This window comes from Ostrea edulis, chromosome 1 (assembly GCF_947568905.1).
Source record: "Ostrea edulis chromosome 1, xbOstEdul1.1, whole genome shotgun sequence".
Lineage (NCBI taxonomy): Eukaryota > Metazoa > Mollusca > Bivalvia > Ostreida > Ostreidae > Ostrea > Ostrea edulis.
The window spans coordinates 91930420-91955419 of NC_079164.1; the positions used below are offsets into that span (position 1 = coordinate 91930420).

Below are 25000 nucleotides of genomic sequence, written 5' to 3' on the forward strand. Positions count from 1 at the left end.
TCACGGGTCAGGTTTAGCAGAACAGTCCAGGTTAAATAAATAAGTTTGTTTTCTCAAGACAAGACAGAATGATAATAAAATTCTGCCTGAAGATAATGAAATAAGAGAGAAACCTTTAATGAATGAATGATTATATCTTAAGAAAAATAAAGTTGTGCTATTTTCTGAGCATGCATTTTTAAAGAGTGGTTTTCAGTACATATAATTGTATGAATAGTATATACAGAGATGAACTTTTAAGTTGGTAAATGTTGTTTCCTATTCATAATTTCTAATTTGTAAAATATTGTCTAACCAATACATCAATACATGCATGTTGCATTGAGTTTTCAGAGATAAAACAGTCCTTATAGCAAGTCTGGCATCATTAATTATCGCACTGATGAATGTAACATTGTAATTTTAGTGTGAAGGAAATTTACCTTTTGTTGCAGAAAAAAATTGACAATTATACAGATATCTTTTTCAATCTTATATAAACTATGAATAAAGTGCACCGCCACGGCACATGATACGTCCGTCACATATTGTTAACAGTATAGATTGTACCCATTAAAACATTTTTTTTTATATCACCTTAATTAAATGTCACAGTGACCTTAAAGTAGGATGTGACACACCTTCTACCTAAGATGCATTAATTGACCAATTTTGGTGATTCTAGGTCTAATAGTTTTCAAGTTATGAGCCGGACAAGTTTTTGCCATATATGGCCATATCTTCTTAATGAAAAGTCACAGTGACCTGGTTTTAATGTGTGACACACCTTCTACCCAAGATGTATCTACAGACAAAGTTTGATGATTCTAGGCCTTGTAGTATTTAAGTTACGGGTCGGACACGAAAAAGCTAACAGACGGACAGACAGATATCTTCTTAATGAAAAGTCACAGTGACCTGGTTTTAATGTGCGACACACCTTCTACCCAAGATGTATCTACAGACAAAGTTTGATGATTCTAGGCCTTGTAGTATTTAAGTTACGGGTCGGACACGAAAAAGCTAACAGACGGACGGACAGACGGACGGACATGAACGCCATACCATAATACGTCCCGTCTTAAGACGGGCGTATAAAAATTAAGCTTCAATATTTCAACCACTTTTTTACAGAAATCTTGCCAAATATTCTGGATGCTAAAATAACACTATATATGCTACATTAGTAGGATCTGCTCCTAAAAGTTTCAGATACATGTTCATTTCATTGCAACTACCAGTAAACAAAGATAACAGAGGGATATCATGTGGGAGGCTCTGGTAGCCAGTATCCATGCTTTATCTACCTATGCCTACTGAATAGTTCTTTTTCTGATTCACTGTTTAACACCAGAAAATACCATAATTCACAATCTGAAACATTTCACTTGCATTGATCAATGCATTCGAGTGAACGTTGACTTTGTGCTTAGCGGAGATTTAGTGAACATTCATGGTGTAATCAAATATTCTGTTTCTATATTTGAGGAGCAAATAAATACATCATTGACAAAACAAAACTGAACAATGGTTTAGCTAAATATAAACAGTTACTGAACTGTGAACAATATTTAGCTGTTTATAAACAGTTACTGAACTGTGAACAATATTTAGCTGTTTATAAACAGTTACAGAACTGTGAACAACATTTAGCTATTTATAAACAGTTACTGAACTGTGAACAATATTTAGCTATTTATAAACAGTTACTGAACTGTGAACAATATTTAGCTATTTATAAAAACAGTTACTGAACTGTGAACAATGTTTAGCTATTTATAAACAGTTACTGAACTGTGAACAATATTTAGCTATTTATAAACAGTTACTGAACTGTGAACAATATTTAGCTATTTATAAAAACAGTTACTGAACTGTGAACAATGTTTAGCTATTTATAAACAGTTACTGAACTGTGAACAATATTTAGCTATTTATAAACAGTTACTGAACTGTGAACAATGTTTAGCTATTTATAAACAGTTACTGAACTGTGAACAATATTTAGCTATTTATAAACAGTTACTGAACTGTGAACAATATTTAGCTATTTATAAAAACAGTTACTGAACTGTGAACAATGTTTAGCTATTTATAAACAGTTACTGAACTGTGAACAATATTTAGCTATTTATAAACAGTTACTGAACTGTGAACAATGTTTAGCTATTTATAAACAGTTACTGAACTGTGAACAATATTTAGCTATTTATAAACAGTTACTGAACTGTGAACAATATTTAGTTATTTATAAACAGTTACTGAACTGTGAACAATGTTTAGCTTTTTATAAACAGTTACTGAACTGTGAACAATATTTAGCTATTTATAAACAGTTACTGAACTGTGAACAATATTTAGCTATTTATAAAAACAGTTACTGAACTGTGAACAATGTTTAGCTATTTATAAACAGTTACTGAACTGTGAACAATATTTAGCTATTTATAAACAGTTACTGAACTGTGAACAATGTTTAGCTATTTATAAACAGTTACTGAACTGTGAACAATATTTAGCTATTTATAAACAGTTACTGAACTGTGAACAATATTTAGCTATTTATAAAAACAGTTACTGAACTGTGAACAATGTTTAGCTATTTATAAACAGTTACTGAACTGTGAACAATATTTAGCTATTTATAAACAGTTACTGAACTGTGAACAATGTTTAGCTATTTATAAACAGTTACTGAACTGTGAACAATATTTAGCTATTTATAAACAGTTACTGAACTGTGAACAATATTTAGTTATTTATAAACAGTTACTGAACTGTGAACAATGTTTAGCTATTTATAAACAGTTACTGAACTGTGAACAATATTTAGCTATTTATAAACAGTTACTGAACTGTGAACAATATTTAGCTATTTATAAACAGTTACTGAACTGTGAACAATGTTTAGCTATTTATAAACAGTTACTGAATTGAAAGAACCTTGAAACTAGGGCTTAAATTTCATCTGGCAGACTCATGCACTTTCATAACCAACTTGTACCAATACTTATATAATAATGTTACATTTTGCATGTACTATGCCTAAATAGTAGTCAGGATTTTGCCATATGGCGTATGACCCAAAAGGGAATGTACTGTGTCAAAACCCTAGTATTTTGGCATAGAACATGCAAAATATAACAGTGTAATCAGTATGCTGACTGTCGAACAATAATATTGTATTGTAAGGGTTTATTTGGTGGGGAAATAATTTTGACCTATTTTGGTGATTTCCAAAGATTCACAATTTACCATTTTTATATGTTGTTTATTTATAACAGAATTAAATACATGTCATTACAGTCAATATCTTAATTATCAGGGCTTGTGTGTATGTCAACCTCTGGTGATATAGTGGTCCTCAAGAAAATACAGTGAAACTTCTCTAAACCGACTGGCTGTCGGACCAGAAAAAAACCCAGCCGGTTTGGAGGGACGGCCGGTTAACCGAGAATTTAACATTTAGAGACAATTTATCTCAATATTCACAAAGTAGGTCTGTTCCCTTTCTTCTGATGATCTATGATCAATTATCGGTAGAGATCAAATTAGTCCGCTTGTACCTACAGGTAATTATACATGTGTAATCAATAAGAAATATATATTCTCACTCAAATCATCTAACTTTAAACTGAAAATCTATACAGGATTCCGATACATAAAGAAAACACAGAGGCATATTGGAATTCCTCTTACCTATAAAAACTCTGTTTACATGCATTGCCTATATCATTAACAAATTTGTTTTGATGTTTTTGAAAAGTACAGTAGTAAATATGAAATTGTTATTTGAATATTTCTTAAGAAATTTTAATTCTATGGACACCAAGAAATTTAAGCTATCTTTTAATAATTATCATTAACAGTCATGGGTTTGTTTTCTTTATTAACTACTGCTTATATCCATAGGATAGAATGGTGTAACAATATGGTGTTTGATACTGTATTCATTCAATATGTTCCTAACTGTTTTTTACATTTTGTACAGAATTTGGGTCACTTGGATTAGCTAAGTGTCAATTAACACCCTTGACAGCATAGGTAAACAATAGAAATCAAAGATGCCACTTGTGCTTTTCACACCTCCAGTTGATAATTTCCCACCTGGCCAGTTGGTCAGTCAATTTGCACACCTGGCCAATCTTCACCCTTTGGCCAAAATTTTCTTGTCTTCAAAAAGTGGTCAGTATGATAAGGGTAAATTACACATGTTCGTTAACAAATGTACTTTGAAAAGTGGCCCATGTCCGGTTTTTAGGCTTGGCCGGTTTTGTAAGACTTTCTTTGTAAGGACTTTGAAAATCGACCGATATTCAAGGAGAACCGGTTTTCTGAGGGGCCAGTTTGGAGAAATTTCACTGTAAATCCTTTATTTGGTTTGTTACTGACTGTCTACAGATATATACTGGGCAACGCCTCACTGTCTACGAGATAGATCAACCCAATATACATCCGTAGACAGTCAGTAACAAACTTTACAAGTAATAGTGTACAATATGCCAAAATAGTAAGGTATTTAATATATGGAGAGAAACCAACAGGAACCAATAGAAGTTCTATATCATGAGTCATCCTGAGTCTAACATTATAAAGTGCATCATATCGGAACAGAATCTTCCCAGCCATAAAGTACAGCAACATTCTATCCTCACTCTTTTCTTCGGAGCAAAGACACATCTCTTCTTCCCATTGAATTACTATCAAATGTCACAACCTACCATATCATTGCTGAAGTTCTTGGTTAAGTGACTTTTAGAGAATTTCCTCCAGCTTTTGTATTCTTTAGTCACAGTATCCAGCCTTCTCTTCCAGTACTTCCCTTCCAGTACAATTGCCTACAACCCACAGAAAATACACTAAAATTAATACCCGCAACATATAGTATATGTACTTCTATTTGCATTTTCTTTGCTTTACAGCAGTAGAAAAGGTTCTAATTTATTATCACTGCTAAATTATAAATGTTCTAGTATTAATTCATGATTGCATCAATTTATCCATCAACGGCAATTGTGACAAAGAAGTAAGTATACTATTATCATACTCCAATTCAAAATTATTGTGGTGACTGCAAGGATCTCAAAAAGAGGCATCTAAAAGCTTATGACACAATGAATCATTTCCTCCATAAAATCTCATTCACCATCTGATTAAGATGTCTCTAATATGTCCACTACATTGTCATTTTATCAAAATTGACACCAAAAAAATCAGGTCTTGGCATGATGGTTTTTCTCTCAGGAAGTATAGAGCACGGGCATTGAGCAAAAATATATTCACGAAGTCTGAATGTTATATATACATGCAATCTACATCATGTATAACATAGATCAAATCTGATCTTGCTAAAAGCATCTACTCAACCATTATCGCTCAAATTTTCATGAAAATTTGCTTCATTATGATGTATATTGACTCTGAAGCATACTAATATACCATATTGAATTTTTCCTTTGCCATTTCATTCTCTACTCAAATCTGAGGCCTTCCAAACTTCTGGGTACCCTTGATATGCATATATATGCTAGAGAAGGTTTGTAATCCTGTTACAAGGTACCCAAAGTGGGTTATTAAAAAATGAATAATTAAAGGCATTTACACTGCAGTCTGTAGCTTTCGACTTGCATATAATTCATCTATGAGTTACCAAATTAAGTCAAACCAGAAATGTTTGTAAAACATATATAATATCAGGTATACCCTCCTGGTGCAAAATTGAAAAGGGCTATACACATGTATCATTTAATTGATAGTAGTACCAAAACAATTCAAGATATTGAGTGGAAAATATCTTCCTATGTCCAGAGTGGATTGATTGGCCTTTGACCATGTGAGCTCAAAATCGATAGGGGTCATCTACTTCTAAGATGTACCAGTGTACCAAGTTTGGTGTCAATCAAGCAAACAATTCATAAAATATAGGAGACAATATATTACTACGTCCAGTTTGACCTTTGACCATGTGAATCCAAAATCAATAGGGGTGATCTATTCCTGAGGATGTACCAGTGTACCAAGTGTGATGTCTGTCAAACAAAGGTTCCCAAGATATTGTGTGAACAATATCTTCCTATGTCCAGAGTGGATTGACCCTTGACCATGTCATGATGTGACCTCATAATCAATAGGGGTCATCTACTCCTTAAGATGTACCAGTGTATCTAGTTTGATGTCTGTCAAGCAAAGGGTTCTCAAGATATTAAGCGGACAATAAATTCCAATGTTCAGTTTGACCCTTGACCATGTGACCTCAAAATCAATGGGGTCATCTACTCCTTAGGATGTAACAGTGTACTAAGTTTGATATCTGTCAAGCAAAGGGTTTTCAAGATATTGAGCAGACAGTATCTTTTTACGTCCAGAGTGGATTGACCCTTGACCTCAAAATCAATAGGGTCCTCTTCTACTCCTAACCAACCCGTGTATGAAGTATCATTATGATCAAGTGAATGGTTCTCAAGATATTGCGGGGACAATATGTGTTCTACCAAATGACATACTGACTGGCGCAAAGCAATATGCATAAAAATTAAAAACTTCCCGAGATGTTCAGGAATCAATTCTAAAATTGACATATTTATTTTACTCGAAATTAGCTTGGTCCTGCTGAGTACTCTGTTATTTCGCCTGTACGTGATTTACAATTAGCTTGGTCCTGCTGAGTGCTCTGTTATTTCGCCTGCACATGATTTACAATGCAATGGTTAAACGCATCCTATAACCTTCATCTAATAACATTTTGAAATTGAAAACTTGTCTCAATTCAAAAATAATATGTCAGATAATTCCAATTTTCCTTAGCTGTACTTCACAATTAGTGACCATCTTTTTAAAAAGTCTGTGTGATCCGATCATATTTATCCTTTACAAGTGTTTAATAGCAGCCAGTTGCTTACACCAGCAACTAGGACTATCACAGCATTATAAAGCCCAACATCAGATAGTAAGCAAGTGACACAGAAAATGATTAGAATTCCAAGGAACACATCACCTGTGAGGGCATTAGTATGCAAGGTCATCAGTGATCGGTGTATATATTAAATGACCTTCAAACAAAAACATTCATTGTTCTATCTCTTACAGTTTCAAAAATTTAGGGTCCCAGGGGTGTGACAAACAGACAGGTAGACAAGAGACAGGCGATCCCTGGGTGTCGCTATAGTTTGTAGGCAATACAAATTCACGGGTATTGAACCACTGGTGATTCATAAAAAGAGTAATATAAAGCAAGTATCCTCTCCCAACTAGACTTATCTATGAACGGAACATCGACCCAGATGCATTTTACATTGGCATTAGTCGTTACTCATATACTTATTCACTCGCCAACCGTCAGCTGACTTTAGTGCAAACATAAACACAACATAGTGTTCTTATATCCCTTCCTTTGAAAGGGGATAAAAATACAGATAGAAGAGACAAGATGGACAGTAATCCCTGCTACATAAATAGGGGGTGGGGTGCTACATTTCCATTCAAATCTGACACATCTTTACTATTGTAGCGGTCAACCAGGTTCAATCACCAGTCGCCCGATAGCTCAGTCGGCAGAGCACACGACCGGAGATTCAGGGAGCCTGGGTTTGAATCCCAGTCTGGTCTGTTGCATTCTCTCCCTTCCTGTTACACTGTTACATACCTCTGGCTTGGTATGTATGTCATCTGATAGTGGTGAAGCAAACTGGCAAACAGTCGGCTTCTTGCCATATCTATCTGTAAAAAAGAAAACCAAGCGTCCTCTCAATTGTTTTCAATGTGACCTACATCTTTAGCATCACAGAATGATATTGTGCTTTCATATTTTTCAAAAATAAAACCACTGTAAACTGATAAATCTTGCAAATTTATCAATAATTTCAAGAAGTTGACTTCGTTAACATTGAACTCCTAAAACTTTCACTGTGCAGTTCACAGATTGTGCTTGTTAACATTGAACTCCTCAACTTTCACTGTGCAGTTCACAGATTGTGCTTGATGCAAGGTTCAGATATTCCCTAAATTACATGTAATACAGCCTTATTGATGTTACATTCCAGAAAAACTTAGTATGAATATAAAATCAGTTCCTCATAGAACATGTAATATGTCTACTTCTGGAACATTTCAGAAAGCTATGAATATAAAACCAGCTGATGTTTGTGAACACATAAGACTTGCTGCACTTTCTCTGGGACAATGTGTAACACCAACCAAGTCAGCATTTCTACCATTCAGTTTTATCTTTGTCACATTTTTAAAGTGCAAAACAGTTTATGTGGAGGTTATTTTCATCCTCAATTATTCAAATAAAAATTATTAGTGCAAATCCTTCTTTTCATGAAGTACAAATTCATTTGATGTACAAATTTTCAACATTTAATTATCTGCAAAAAAGTTTCCAACACAGACTTTTAAATTTCTGCTTTATATAGTCAATGAAGTGATGAATTTTCTGAACTGATACCTTACATTATCACCCCCTCCATTCCTGAACATATTTACTCAAATTAATGTGCGATTTTATCTCACTCTGTGAGAATTAATCACAGTTTATAAGGTCTCTCCTAAAAACTGAAAGAGTTGTCAAAAGATTAACACCATCTTGACAAAACAGATATATAAATATATCTCAGTAATAAGAAGCACTCTGCTTTATCCTTTTCTTACTTAAACAATATACCATTATATATATTAACATGATAAGGATTGAATAACAGGCTGAGCCTATATAAGCCTTTTCCTTTGTCTAGTATGCTTATTCACAGTTTATAAAAATCTGAAAGGGGTCAACAAGACACATCTTGATTAGTTCACAAATCTGCTGACTTGACTCATACCACCAGTATTTGTCAACCATTAACACAGATCAACTGAGGAGCTGAAGATGATTTATATTCTTACATTGCATGCACCATTCCCTCCAGATGATGTTGTTCAGCCGTACTTTGTCCTTTATGGTCAGATGCATGCCCCTGAATGCCTTCCATTTTGGAGATGTCAACTTTCCACTAAAATGACATAAACAGCTTTAGCTCTGTGACTATTGTACGACTGACAATATTGTATGAGTGACACAGAATATATGTATACATAAACAGATTTAGCTCTGTGACTATCATATGACGAACAATATTGTACGAGTGACACAGAACATATATATACATAAATCACTTCTATGGCAGTATCTTGTATCAAAGTTCAAATGAGAATTTTCTCTACAATTTACATATATATATTAACTTCAAAACATTATTTATAAATGTTATGCATTATGAATGGGTTTCATGTGACTGAGGCATATGTAATGTACGTCTTATAAATAGATTCCACTCTGAACAGCCCCATGTGAACTGAAAGATAAACATAAAACAGTCACAAAAAGTGAGTATATATATCACATATTACACCAGCAGGATTCCAACCCAAGCTTCCTGAATCTGAAACTGGCTAACTGTCACTCTGGGATCAGAGGGCAAGGCATCTTGTAAGAAAACACATACCCAATTCTGGACTACTTAGTATAGGCAGTAATCATTCCTATATACAATCTCAAAATCGTGTCCTGTTCTAGCACAATCTAACAATCCTGTTCTCGCACAACCTCACAATCATGTTCTCGCACAACCTCACAATCATGTTCTCGCACAATCTCACAATCCTGTTCTCGCACAATCTCACAATCCTGTTCTCTAACAACCTCACAATCCTGTTCTCTAACATCACAATCATGTTCTGTTCTCTAACAATCTCACAATCCTGTTCTCACACAATCTCACAATCCTGTTCTCGCACAATCTCACAATCCTGTTCTAACAATCTCACAATCCTGTTCTCGCACAATCTCACAATCCTGTTCTAACAATCTCACAATCCTGTTCTGTTCTCTAACAATCTCACAATCCTGTTCTCGCACAATCTCACAATCATGTTCTGTTCTCTAACAATCTCACAATCATGTTCTTGCACAATCTCACAATCATGTTCATGTTCTCCAACAACCCTAAGGACAAGGTTCCCATCCCATTTCTCAGTGTCATGTATTAGCCAGGGGTGTTGGTAGTCATTAGGCTAGAAACTAACGATCTTGGGGCTAGTTACTTTGTTACTGACACTAGCCCCATTGCTAATAGTTGATTTTCTTTATTGTACACCCCTGATTAGCAGAACACACTGCTATGTAGACATGATGCTACACTATGTGGTAGTATCGGTCTATATTATCTCCATTTCATTATTTTCTACTTACTTGTCTACGTAAATTCCTATCTTCGTATTCGAGTTGTTTATTTCATGAAACAGGAAGAGAGTTATCTTTTATTTTCAAACGTATTTTATTACAAAACTTCTCATTGGTTACTTCTAGATTTATTATCAAATCACATTACAGGTTAACTTTTACTTTCATTCTTTTGTTAAGAATAGTATTTAAGCCCGAGCACAACCGTGCTGAGGGCTTCTGCTGAGCCAATCCTTGCAACAAGGTAAATATCAGGAGTTGCCTCACCCTGTATTTTTGATTATTGTTTCTTTATTTTTCCTATTTAGTTATATTTTTCTCTCAAGCCACATTCATTCCCCGGGATTATTATTTTGGTATTTATCATACAATTGTCGAACTTTATTAAAGGTTTAAAACTTTATTTATTATTTTATTGCTAGCCTCACTCTAGGCGGACTCAAACTTACCTGGAAATATCTAAAGGGTTGAATACTTTATATAACACTTATCATCATTAAAAAAAACACAACGCGAAGTAAAAAGAACGTATCAATAGTAGTGGCAGAATGTCCAACTACTACAACTACAAGGCTCGACACTAAGGCACATCCGACAGACTCAAACTAGTAAAAGCTTGAGTCGGTCTAGATTATTTTCCGTAAAGGAAATCCGACTGGTCATGTCAAAATATCACATTTAACTATAAAACTATTAAAGTATATACAATAGAAATTTCTAAGTTAACATTAACATTCAGTGCCTCAAGGCTAGTAGTAATCTTTTGTAATTGCACACCCAATTAACACCGCTATGTACACTTAGTATGAACAAGACTCAAAACAGAGAAAGAGAAAATGGCCCTATACCCATTAGAAAATAAGGCTAGCCTAGTTGGAATGAAAGAATATTAAAACCCAGAAACAAAAGTTCTGGATCAGTTGGTCTAGTTAATAATGATCTCTAAAATACCACCAGAATATATATCTCCATAAACTGTACACAGAGAAAGTTTCTTCTGACTGCACAGTATTGGATGCTATTGGTAAAATGGCCAAAGTATCAAAATGAAAGAAAAATCAAGTTTCAGCTTGTCAGTTTGTTACCAAACTATGAATTTCAGCAAGTATGGGTAAAATCAACATCATACATGCAATTCTCATTCCTATTCCACAGGAAACGTTTCATCCCCTATCATATTTGTCTACAGCTCCATTTTCCCAAGTCCCATTGCTTAATAACAAAAACACTGAGGTCACCTGAAGCCATAGATTCTCAAGTGAGGTTCCGGAGCTGATGGTCAAAAGACATTATTGTGGACTCACACAGACACATTTCAATGTGAATTGATGACCTTCACCTCTGAATCTAAAAAAGAATAAGGCTCCTTAAATGTCTTTGTAATTTCCCTTTATCATGCTGTGCTTTGATCTGCCTACGTGACTTTATAGGTGGACATTGCATGCATTCGTTATGTGCGGATTTTCAATGCAGACTAAGTAAAGGATTGATTGTTTGACTGGACATACTTAAATCGCAAAGAATATAAAAGTTTTGTATGTTATAGCTCTGAAGAAAACGTGTGCGTTCATTTAATCTCATTTTTACAATGATAGAAAGATGCTTAGATTTTCATCCATTATAATGAAAACAAGTATACAGACCCACCATTTTCAGGGCCTACTTTTATGGTATATGGTTGTCACATTTCTGTAATATTTGGTGCATAACAAGGATAATTCACAAGTATTAAAGCAATAACTGTGATAAGGAAAGTCCATTAAAAAATTCTCTGGACTGATAACTTGCTAGAAAATGTCGGTCCAAACGACCATTTAAAAAATAAGGCATGATCTAGTATTCGAGAATCGGAAGAAATTTACAATCGATGATCGAATCAGTATCTTTTTGATTCATCATCGAATATTAAATTTTAAATTAGTTTATTTCATTTATTCAAATAAATCAATCACTGGTTTTACTTACTGTAGTTTTCTTCAGTGGTATTAAATAATATATAACAAGGTAACAGTTTTATTTTCAATATACCTATAATTTCTAAATTATTTTCTTCTCAACTGAACCGTCAGTGTTTTCACTTTTTGCTCCCCGGCACAATAATAAATGTTTACCAACTATCGATGTCAGATTTCCAGATTTCAGCTATCTATTGTCGCCATCAGTAGCAATCTAGCGATGATTTTTCGATGGTCGGCGACTATCGCTGAATCACGTTCAGCGTTTAGCAGTGAGAGTCATGGGTCTTTCGGATATGACCTCCCATGTCGCAGCAGGTGTTAACACGTTAAAGAGCCCTCACTACTATGGCCTTAAGTCAGAGTCAAAAGCATATAGGTCTAATAAATTTGTGATATTTCACCTAGTACAGCTTGTGACGTCTCAATATGAGGGGAAAATTCCTGACAGGACATAAAATAAACTTGTAAACAACTTGGTAAGGAAAGAAAAATTGCTGAACCCAAACCATTTAAAAAAATTACGAAGGCTTCTGTGGTGTTCGAGAGTTCCAAGATGGTTGGAAAACTGACCATGTTTGGCTGGATATGAGTGGGAGATGCATTGCTGTTAAAACAATAAAGGCATTTGGTGCAGTTCTTTTTTCTTTCTTTCTTTGCAATACAAGATACATGCATTTGGTCTGACAAAACTTTGTCTGGTCTGGCAGAACTTTTAACTCTGTCAGACTGAATGTCTGTCAGACAACGATTTAAAAATTTTGACAACTTTGAATTGACCACAATACCCTCTCACATACAACCACTGTTGCTCCTGAGGATAAAACTCGGGTTGCAGCAGTGCGAAGCGAGTGCAATAACCATCACACTACATGGACACCCATTATTGGTACTCTGCAATAATGTGCATCAGTTCATTATGCATAAGATATGATTAGGATTGGTGAGAATTTTACCTAAAAAACATTGGATGCAATGAAATCTTTTTGGTATTAGAATTAGATCATAGCATATGAATCGATTTAATCACAGGACTTTGGACCTTGCAAGTGTCCTGCAGAACAAGTGTTATGTAAACATTTCATCATCACTTCTTTACTCTCTCTTCTTTGCTAGATAAATGCCCTTTACAACAAGTATTATTCAAGTAAAATCAAAACCTGGAATCGGAGCATGCAGTACCGTATGGATGATGAAATACATTCTACCTGTAAGCCAGGGACATGCAGTCGAAAAGTTTAGTCAAAGTGTCGTCGATCGATAGGGTTGCATTTGACCCAAAGGCGTAGGAATTCGAAATCGTTTTGGAAGCAGAGTCGAAATCGAAACCCGTTTCCTGCAACTCTTCTTTGACACTGTCATCTTCGTCGTCCTCGTCATTATCTTGGTACTTGTTGTGCACATTTGTTATCATGAAGTGCCCACTGTGAATAGGTTGCTCATTGTGCGAAACTTCTTCCATGCTGCTACCTTTACGTGTTGTCACCTGGTAGGAGGAAGAAGATTTTTCTATTGCCATCATATGACAGGGCTTCTGTGTCTGTTTTCATGGAGAATATTCCAATTATTCTGCGATTGTCAACAACAGACCATCCGCCATTGAACCTCATGAATAATATGCGTGCTAAATTGACCTTCACCCCTACTTCCGGTTATTGTAAACGGAGCCGAGGAGTGGGAACGAGACACACACCCTATAGAATAGGTCACGGCCACCTGATAAGTTTGTTTATGGAAAGACGACACAGACGAGTTCGGACTATGACAGTCCCGGGAAAACAAACCTTGCAACGTTTAAAAAAATTACAGAATATTTCTCTGTATACGGGTCAATGATTCTTCTTCCACAAACCAGAAGTATGAACACTACCCCCCCCCCCCTTTCTCTCCCCCCCCCCCCTTTTTTAAGCTCACCTGAGACTAAGGCTGCTTTTCTGATTAAAACTTTCCGTTGTCCGTCGATGGTGTCGTCGTTAACTTTTTACATTTTCATCCTCTTCTCCAAAACCACAGGACCAATTTCAACCAAACTTGGCATAACGCATCCTTCAATTTAATGGGTAAGCAGGATTCAAGTTTGTTCAAATGAAGGGCCATGCCCCTTTCAAAGGGAAGTTCATCACGAAAATGCAAAACCTAGGGTGGGGTCGTTTTGAAAATCTTCTCAAGAACCACTGGCCAGAAAAGCTGAAATTTGCATTCGAAAAGCTTTCTGACATATAGTGCAGATTCAAAATCATGACCCCCTGGGGATCAGAGTTATTCATGCGAATATAGATAAAATCTTTTAAAATCTTCTTCTCAAGAATCACTGGGCTTGAAGAGTGGAAATTTGCCTGAAAGCTTCCTGATATAGAATAGATTCAAATTTCTTCAGATCATGGCCCCCGGAGGTAGCTAGGTAGAGCCACAATAGTGGATCGAAGTTTTACATGCAGATATATAGGAAAATCTTCTTCAGAACCACTAAGCCAGTTTGAATCAAACTTGATACAAATCATCCTTAGGTGAAAGGGATTCAAGTTTGTTGAAATGAGGGGTCATACCCCTTCAAAGGGAAGATAATCACAAAAAGGCAAAATAGGATGAGGTCGGTTAAAAATTTTCTTCTTAGGAATCACTGGGCCAGAAAAGCTGAAATTTACATTAAAACTTCCAGACAACGTGGAGATTTAAGTATTTAATTTAAAAAAGCAAACTTAAAACACATCTTCTTAAACTTGCATTTAATCTGTAATTCGGTATTTATGTACATGTATACAGTTATGAAATATTTTTTGCCTTTTTTATGTATCTATTGTTCTTTGTTTTACTTTGTTTTTATTGTTTTAAATGTAAAGCGCTTTCGGGTAATTGTCTTAAGTCGATAAAGCGCTATATAAATGTATAATAATAATCATCATGAATTGTAAACAAACAAAGATAAATAAATAAATAAAAAATATGGCTGGGGTCACAATAGGGGATCATTACAGTTTTACATGTGAAGGATTCAAGGGAACCAAACTAAGTGGCACAAAACATCCTTATAGATGATATTTGTTAACATGAAAGACCATATCCGTCTACAAGGCCATATGATATTAATGAATTTGTAGTCAAGTTTAATTATTAAGTTTGATAATTACGTGTAATTAATTTTTAATCGTTGCCTATAAAAGGCCTTTTTTTAACCAAGCTGCTTGTGTAATGATAGTTTTGCTCAAGTCTGTTTGTTGCTAGGAATTGCTGCTCATGTGAGCAGTGTGGCCCATGGGCCTCTTTAAGAAAAAAATTGGGGGGGGGGGGGGTGGCTATAATGTTTTCATACCGGTAGAAGGCCAATCTCTAAAGCTTACAAAATCGTGAAACGATTATATAAATCGAAATTGGGATGGGATAGGCAGGGAATCCACACATTTTAGAGAAATCATTGCCGCAACAACAATCAGAAGGGGGCGGGGTCCATACTTTAGGTGTCTGTGGCCTCGCCCAGACGATTTAGTAGGAGGCTAATAGATATGGACTGGAACATGTTCAAAATGTTGTAATATCACTATGCATGGCAAATCGATACATAAAACATATCAAATAGCATGCACTTTTTTTTCAGGGGAGGGGGGGGGGGGGCGCAGCCAGAGGAGTAGTTACTTTCAATATTGTCTAAAATTCTTAACAAGCAAAAAGGAAAAAAAAAAAACTGTCTTGCCCGAACTTTAAAATCCTAGTTCGTGGGGAGGTGGCACAGGCACTTATTTCTGTATATATAAGTTAGGGATCGGTCAATATTTATTGGGGGGCTGGGGGTTGGGACCGGTGCATTCCATGTTTCCATTTTTGAAAAAACCCTGTGTCCTATTTTCTAAAAATATAAAAGAGTTGTTGTCTTATATCAGATGTGGAATTAAAAAGTGTGTGTCCTAACTAATAAATATATTTATGATCAAACACCAAAAAAAAATCTCTTAAATCTTTTAAAAATCTATGGGTTTCTTCATAATTATCTCTCCAGTTATCTCAGCTGAGGGGTTCAAGCTCCCGAGAAACTTTTGTTTACTTTTGTCATGTTTGTTCGGTAATTTGTCTAGTGATTAAGTTACAAATCTCATTATTTTCATCTAATTTTTTTCTTTTTGTTAAATTGTTGTTTAACGTACTACATTTTACATATTTTTAAATTACTGTTTTACTGAATTGTTGTCTTGTGTACTTGCAAGTATTTTTCACACCTCAGCATTCTCTATGAGAGGTGAAGATCTATAACGAACAGTGGTCAATCTCATAACTCCTATAAGCAATACAGAATAGAGAGTTGGGCAAACACGGACCCCTGGGTATATCAGAGGTGGGATTAGACGCCTAGGAGGAGTAAGCATCCTCTGTCGACCGGTCACACCCTCCGTGAGTCCTATATCTTGATCAGGTATTTAAACGGAGTTTTCCGTAGTCAAAATCAGTGTGCCTAGAACGGCCTAACACTTGTAATGAAACAATCCAGACAACATTTGACCCAATGATAGGTTGTAATGGCAAATTATCAAACATGTGTTTAGACTTTTGGTTTGTATCTTTCAAGTTATGACCAACATGATATATCATTTTTATTTTCTTTGATTGAAAATCCATACTCCATGCAAAACTTACATGTAATTTTTGCAATGTCAATCGTACATATTAGATTATATTAAAATGAAATATAGAAGAAATACGTTGTCAAAAAGGTGCTACGATTGGTACAACTCTATTCCAATTCATTCAATATGACGATTTAAAACTGAAAAAGTACCTTCCTGTGCTAATTATGATTTTAATGGAAAGCCATACATGTTCACAAAAGGTAGATTATCTATGAAATAGTTGTCACTAAAATATCTGTAATAATTTATAATCTGTCTATATACATGTAATTCATAGTATGATAAGTATGAGCGTCCCCCACCAGGGCTTTGCCCCTGCATCATAAAGTGACCCCCTCCGTAACTGCAATGAAAGGTACGGTTTTGACTTGGGTCTCTTTAAAATCAACACTACAAATGACCAAATTGAAGATGTACACACATTTCCTCTCTCGTTTAGAATAAGACTGTTGTTTGTTAACCTCGCAGGAGAATACATATACATATGTTTTTAAAAAATCACTTTCCACATCTTTTTCTTTCAAACTTTGTTTGAAATACATAACTTATGTATATCACGAAATTCATGATGTAATTCGTGATGACCTAAAATGATCATCTTCCTGACAATCAGTAATCTTAATAACCCTGTAGATTTGTAATAAATTGGAATAATCAATTAAAATAATCAAAATTCCTCTACAATACTTCGTTAGATTTTCCCCGCTGGTAAGCAGTTGTGTATCCCCTAATCTATCTCTTTGCTATTGTTGGAACTATCAAATAAATCTGGCAAATCGCTTATTTTTATCACTATTTTTCTTACAACCCGAGATAATATTTTTTAAAAACACTTTTCGCTGTATCAACGATAAAACGCTGTAAAAACAAATGCGCGTTGAAAGTGCGTGACTGTGGGGCAAAGGTATATGCATTAAAGTGCGTGGTTGTGGGGCAAAGGTATATGCGTTAAAGTGCGTGATTGTGGGGAAGGGGGTTAAATGTAATCTCGACTGAGATTCGGCTTGGCTGAATATTTGGACTGACGTCTTGAATGAATCTCAGCCGAGATTAGGTTAAATGTGGTGATTAATTTTGTTACAGGTAAAGTATTCGTTCTACTGTTAAACTTTCACTCATAGCTTTATGTCGAGTATCAGACATACTTTGAATTGTACTGTGATCTCCCGTGGGGACCCGGGTTAGAATTGAGGTCCCGTGTAACCGCAGGTGTGGTGCGAGATAAAGATCCCTCCTAGTATTCAATGGCCATGTACATGTATAAGCGCCGAGCATAGGCCTAAATTTTGCAGTCCCTTCACCGGCAATGGTGACGTCTCCATGTGACTGAAAGATTCTCAAGAGGTACATTAAACAATATACAATCAACCATATGCTGTGATCTACTGGCCATTGATCGTTGATGAATTTAGCTCACCTGAGCCAAAGGCACAAGTGGGTTTTTATGATAAATTTGTCCGTTGTCTGTCGTCACCAGAGCCATTGAGCTAATTTCAACAGACGTAACACAGAGTATCCTTGTGTAACTGGAATTCAAATTATTTTAGTTGAAGGGCCACCCCCGCCCCTCGAAGGAGAAATAATAATGAAGATAAGGCAAAAGTAGGGCGAGAGCGGAACCATTTACAGATCGTCTCCTCAAGAACCACATGGACAGAAAAAATGTAAAAGCCCAATCACCAACCATGCAAAAGTTACGGTCAAATCTCCGATCAAGGGGTTTTAGAAAACCCTATAACAACCAAACTTGAATCATCTTTGCCAACGGATGTGTTGATGCAAGTTTAGGTGACAATGGGCCATAGTTTTTTTTTTTTTAGGAGTTCACAGATGACAGACAATGGAAAACCTTGGATCAGAAAAGTTCACTTGAGCTTTTAAGCTCGGGTGAGCTAATTACCGTGCACATTGTTTGTCTGGCAAGTACTCAAGGAGTGAGAAATTTTAAATATTGCACTATTCTTGTAGATTTTGGCCCCCTTTAGTAAAGACCTTATATCCCTTTTGTCCAAAGATCCACCAAGCCAAATTGCAAGAAATCAGTTCCAGTTTCAGTGAACTGTACATGTTTGTTAATCAGTATATATTTACATTTCCAATGTTTTTTGCCTTAATATCTTTACAAATTGTATATTTACATTTCCAATGTTTTTTGCCTTAATATCTTTACAAATTGTAACTATAACCATTTCCTCATGAACGTGCTGAAGCTGTGAACAACATGCGTATGAATCTTGATAAATATGGTAGTACGTCTATTTCAATGGCTGGAAATATTCCTACCGACAAACTTTTCATGAAGTGCTAGTGTGCTTCTTGTAGTCTGCTAGTGTAAAGCACTATAGGTCATACCCTCGAAAATTTTCAAATTCATTTCTTAAAAGAACACCACACAGCGAGTGATGATGGACACAGAGAGCTGGCAATGTTACTCAAATGACCGAAGTGAAATAAAGGAATCAAAACTTTCCAAATACATTTTTAAACCCAGGCTATCTGGCAAATGAAAAGAATACAACTGTTTCATGATTTTATTCATAAAACATAGTAATTTCAATGCTTGTAACAAAAACAAGTAAGTAATATTATATAAATTTATGTACAAATTTGTAGAGATCTATATGTGTATCAGTTGAATTGAATGCCCTGCCATAACCACGATGGGAACAAAAAATTGAAAATAACAGATGCCAATCTGACATATTTTCAAAAGCTCTGGCATTTACGTTTGATTTTCAGATCCAGATCAGCTGGTATGACAGACACAAGGTGAAAAAAGCTAAGCATGTGTACATTTATATAAAATAACAGTGGTTTCACTTTCCAACACCCAAGAAAAACATGACAGAATATATTTATACTTTGCACAGTAAACATGTTGATTTGTTTTTATTAGTGATTGAGCAATTGTATTTCATTTCAATTTCATGCATGCGTCTCTTCAGACATGAAATGCATTACTTATAACAATGTAATGTGTACTAAAATTTCGAATACCTCATGAGAAAAAAATCATCATGAAAATGCATTGGTCCTTTCAACAAAATATATCAACAATTTACATATCCTCAACAAAATGAATGGCAAGTATCTTCAGAGCTAAATATATTCATTGTATTATGCAAAATATAATATGAACTTGTTGTTTATCACTCCAAAGCATCCCTGAAAACTGTATGGTCTTATTAAATTTCTGATACATTTAACAATTCATTTGGAATGTACATGTAAATTAATAGTATCACAGGTAGTCAAGTTTTGCATAGTTTTATCTATCTGACATGTTCTATTTACCACAAACATCAACAATGCATCTGCAAGCTGACTACAACACACAAGATGTATTTAATTAAGGGAACATTTAGAAACATCATCTTCATTAATGAACAAAGCCACATCAAAATATCACTTCCTACAAAGTAACACGATTTCTTACGACTCATACACATCATTTACAAAGTTAGAATATCAGTATTGATGTCACATTCATAAAAAAAATTGGCTTTTGTAGATATTGTTGGTCCAAGAAATTTGGTCTTCAAGTTGTAACAGATGTACATAACATCCATCAATTATTTCCCCCTTCTGAATGCTATTAAACACCAAAACAAAGAACAGTTGTCAAGTGAAATGAGTTCAAAGGTTATACACGGATTTCTTTATACATGATCATGTTTGAACCTTCATGTTTGAACTCGTCTGACATTGAACCAATTCAACCTTTAAATGATATGCCAATCTAATTTCAAGTGAACACAAATCTATAAATGATTGTTACATCAAAGGTGGATTAACAGTACTTCAATGTTAATAAAAACAAAACTAACACAGAACTATAGCTATACTTTTTACAATGAGGACTTCATTAAATTTCCATTAACAATTGATACAATATAAATGGCATAATGAATATATATTACCCTCAAAACCACATGAATCAGATCTGTTTGCTATATTTATAACTTGTCCCTCTTAATCTCTTCAATGTCAAAATCAGTACTTTAATTGGAAGGCTATTTTACTGGGAAAAAGTTAAAAAAGATTATACACTTGCAATGCAGTGAAATGTATCTTGCACAATAACTATATATATATAGCAAATAAAGACACAAGCATACTCCAAAATAAAATCAGTATTGCCCTAGCATAAAAGCAAGCCCATGTACAGTAAAACTGCCTCTAATAAATTAAAATAATACGTGTATCGCAAGTCTGTTTGAAGAATAAAAAATAATAAATATAACAGAAATTTATACAAGGTAGATTATAATACACAAAATGAAATAGACAGTTCTCTTTCACTTTATTAATCATGGTCCATTGATTTTCCTGATGGATTTTTTTTGAGGACTTACACAATCACAGAATACATGGAATTAATGAATGTTTCATTCTGAAGTCAGATGAAATTTTTGGTAATTCTGCTGGTGAGTTTCACCTAGAATAAATATTGATCCCAAGAGTGAAAAAACGAAATACTGAATCTTTTAAACAAGGCGATTGTATTGACAGAATACATATAAAATCTGCATATTCTACGTGCGAGCAATATTGGACACATAATAGACAACTGTGATAGTTGGATAGTTGTAACCATCTAGTGAAATTCATATTCAAGAACGGTTACACAACAACAGAAAAATGTGTAACATTTCAAATGCTTTAGCTGCTTGGAAGAATGTAAACTTTTGATACCCAACAGCAGAATTAACAATCTATCTTGAATTGTTTATTAACTTTTTATTAAACATATCTTCATCATCTGAGCTATAGTCATGGTATTCCTTATTCATAAACTTTTTCGTTGCTCCATTATCGTAATATTCCTCAAAATCATCATCCTCATCGTCATCAAAATTCAGCCTTGAGAAGCCTGCTGTTTTTCTGGCCCTGGCCCTCATACAGATGACAACGGTACAAACCAGCAAAAGACTCAACACAACTAAGGCTGAAAGGCAACATACAAAATGTATTTATTAACTTATTCACAGCACATGTTATCCCAATTATTTCTAATCCCCCTATACATAAGTTGTTCTAACTTGTGGTATTTTGATTCAGGAATCAGCATTCCTAGGAGCAATGCAATGGACATAGAGCACATTAAGGATGTATGCTACACCAGAGAAATTTGATGTAGGTGAAAAGTGGAGGATATGTACAACAATATTTTGAAGTTGAAAAATTTCAAATTTACTTTAATTGGTCAAAAAATACAGTTTTAGTAGAAGGTAATCTGAAAAAAATTTAAAACCCCTGCTGAACTCGAACCTGCAACATACAGTTCAACAGTCAGTATTCTAACCCACTGAGCTACTCGGCTAGGTATTTAAATGGAAAAGGAAAAGTCAAATATTGCTGATCTAGATTTTTTCATCCATGTTTTTAAAGGAAGTCAGCCATTATGACGATGTAGAGTACTACCTTAAACTGCCAACAATGGTCCAAGTAAATACTTGAATTCCTGATTCTAAGTCTATCTAACTAATACTCCCATGGACATATGCAAAAAGCTTCTTGTCAGAGACCTTGATCTTGGCCAAATGATCTTGATTCAAGGTCATGATACACTTTCTGGTCATAAGCAACCTTTGTGCCAAGTACGAGTATAAATCGACTCTCTATAATAATCTTAAGGTCTGGACGTGAGAAAGGATAGACATGATGATGCCTATGTACCTTACCTTGTTTGCAGGGGTTATTTTATTTAGTCCCTTCATTTTAATTTTGCAGACGTTTACACAACGTTAAAACAAATTCCTAGAATATGATTTTTTAAAACAAGGTTTAACATTTTTAGGTACACAGTATTATTTTTACACTTACATGCTATAACAATAAATGCAGCATGGGACAGTCCAAGTATTGTGCTAACTGACTGCAAGTGGATCACTGAATCAAATCTCCCTAGCTCACCATTTGGTACCACAATGTTCTGAGAATAGAAACCATGCAAATTTGGATAAATATAACAATTAATACACTATCATAAAGATGTAATAGATAAAACAAAAATAAAGGAGCTAACATTATCAATAAGTAAGGAAATTTGACCTTTTTGTAATTCTGGTAGCCATGACAACTGACAGTAACTTGGTAACTTCCTGGGGGAAGGTAGATATGGAACCTAGCTTCTTCATTCACATGGAAAGTCCAGCTAAACCCTTCGATTTTGATTGTGGCATTCACCATATTCTTCTGGGATTCCTTGTCTTTAACTATTCCACTAAAACCTTTATTAGTCTGAACAGAAAATAAAAATAGAATATTAATTTTGTCAATATTCACAGTGTAACTGTATTCACGAATTCATGTGAAGTAAAATTCATTTTAAGTGACCTACCAATGGAGATATCAAAATGGTCACATATGAGAGGTACCTGCTTAATACAGGTTGAATAATTAAAAAAAAAACTCTTGAAAGAGAAATATTTTTATAGTCACATGACAGGAAGTTCTTTATTGGGAGGTCACTTTAAACATGTTTAATTGTCCTAAGTTTCAACTTGAAGAAATAAAACAGATCACAAACACATCATGAGAATGCAGTGTTAATTTCATTTGGTCGACTGGTTTTGACCTGGGGTGGTTGTCATCAGAACAATTATACATGAAATGAATTTACTAAAGTAAAAAATGCGGCTGACATTGCTATAAACAACAAGAGGCCCATGGACCACATTGCTCACCTTGCAATAAACAAGCTTGAGCAAAACTATCATTATACAAGCAACTTGGTTCAGGAAAAAACTTTTCAGAGGCAACGACTAAAAATTCATTAATTATCAAACTTCATTATTAAAGTTGACTACAAATTCATTAATTATGATATGCTCTTTTAGACAGGTATGGCCTTTCATTTCATTTAAGGATGCTTTGTGCCAAGTTTGGTTTCCTATACATTCACATGTAAAACTTTGATCACCTATTATGGCCCCACCCAACTCAAGGGGTCATGAAATTTACAAACTTCAATCTCCACTTTGTCAGGAAGCTTTCATGTCAGCTTTTCTGGCCCAGTGGTTTTAGAGAAGATTTTTAAATGACTCCCAACCTATTTTTGCATTTTTGTGATTATCTCCCCTTTGAAGGGGCATAACCCTTCATTTGAACAAACTTGATACTACAATGCGTCACATCTAAACATGTCACAATCTGCTTCAAACAACAAAACAGAACCGTCTCATTTCACAGACTGTTCTATTCATGCATTATACAACATGAATTCCTTGTCTGTAAACACACTATATATCTTTTATATAAAAACTTGAGAAGCAATGTAAACTAATAATATATATATTTGTGTTTTTAAGCAATTTCGCATCTTCACGATTTTTATTGATAATAGCAATGTCAGCTGCATTTTTTACATCGGTAAATTCCTTTCATGTATAGTTGTTATGATGACGACTGCCCCAAGGTCAAAACAGGTCAACCAAATAAAATTCACACTGCATTCTCATGATGTGTTGGTGATCTGCTCATGAGAATGTTCTGTAATTTAAACCTCAAAGTGTTGGTCTCCAGTTTTTTACTTTATACTAAGTTTTTTTCAAAAATATAACTTCCCTCAAAGTAAAAAGAAAAGAAAGAGAAACTGAAGATTTATGCTCTTAACCTACACTCACCTCAGTGACCATGTCTAAAAGAGGCTCTCGGAGTTTATGCCAAATGTTTAGCAGTTGATCTTCATTTGGGTGATGACAACATCCTGTAGAAATTTCCAGTGGAACAGAATGGCAGTGTCTGTAGGCATATTCCTAGAAAGTGTTCAATGGAGAGCTGAATTACATGAGATCACATTCACTCTCATACATGTACCTTTATGTGCCTTGGACTCAATGGGAGGAAGTGGTGTTATTACAAGTAAATGTACAAGAAAGAATGAAGAAAGGGGGAGGTTGGTTTTTACACCTGCTAACGGGAGATTGATTGGTTGATGTTTTCCACCACACTCAACAATTTTTCAGTTATCTGGTGGCACCCAGTTTTTATTGGTGGAAGAGAGAACCCAGATACAATGTACCTGGGAAGAGACAACCGACCTTCCGAAAGTAAACTGGGAAACTTTCTCACTTACCGGTACGAGCGGGATTCAAACCCGCACCGACAGAGGTAAGAGGCCGTGTGATTTTGAGCACAATGCTCTAACCACTCGGCCATGGAGGCCCCTTTTGCACCAACAAGAGAGAAGAATAGGGCATAAAGACACATAAGTATTCACAGTGTGT

General features: G+C 34.9%; 2 protein-coding genes across 3 annotated transcripts in view; both read right to left on the minus strand.

Annotated features, from left to right (window-relative positions):
- Positions 1–13798, minus strand: part of LOC125674346 (MLX-interacting protein-like) — a 45172-nt gene extending 31374 nt beyond the window's left edge. For both annotated transcript variants that reach the window (XM_048911487.2, XM_048911481.2), the window contains exons 1-4: positions 13362–13798; positions 8863–8969; positions 7622–7695; positions 4701–4817 (exon numbers count right to left, since the gene is read on the minus strand). In XM_048911487.2, the coding sequence (XP_048767444.2) occupies positions 4701–4817; positions 7622–7695; positions 8863–8969; positions 13362–13675 (612 nt within the window). In that variant the 5' untranslated portion in view covers positions 13676–13798. The remainder of the gene's footprint in view (positions 1–4700; positions 4818–7621; positions 7696–8862; positions 8970–13361) is intronic.
- A 5488-nt stretch (positions 13799–19286) lies between these two features.
- LOC125674336 (carboxypeptidase D-like) overlaps positions 19287–25000 on the minus strand; it is a 22235-nt gene continuing 16521 nt past the window's right edge. The window contains exons 23-26 of the mRNA XM_048911473.2: positions 24398–24529; positions 22824–23012; positions 22596–22704; positions 19287–21717 (exon numbers count right to left, since the gene is read on the minus strand). Coding sequence (XP_048767430.2) covers positions 21485–21717; positions 22596–22704; positions 22824–23012; positions 24398–24529 — 663 coding nt within the window. The 3' untranslated portion in view covers positions 19287–21484. The remainder of the gene's footprint in view (positions 21718–22595; positions 22705–22823; positions 23013–24397; positions 24530–25000) is intronic.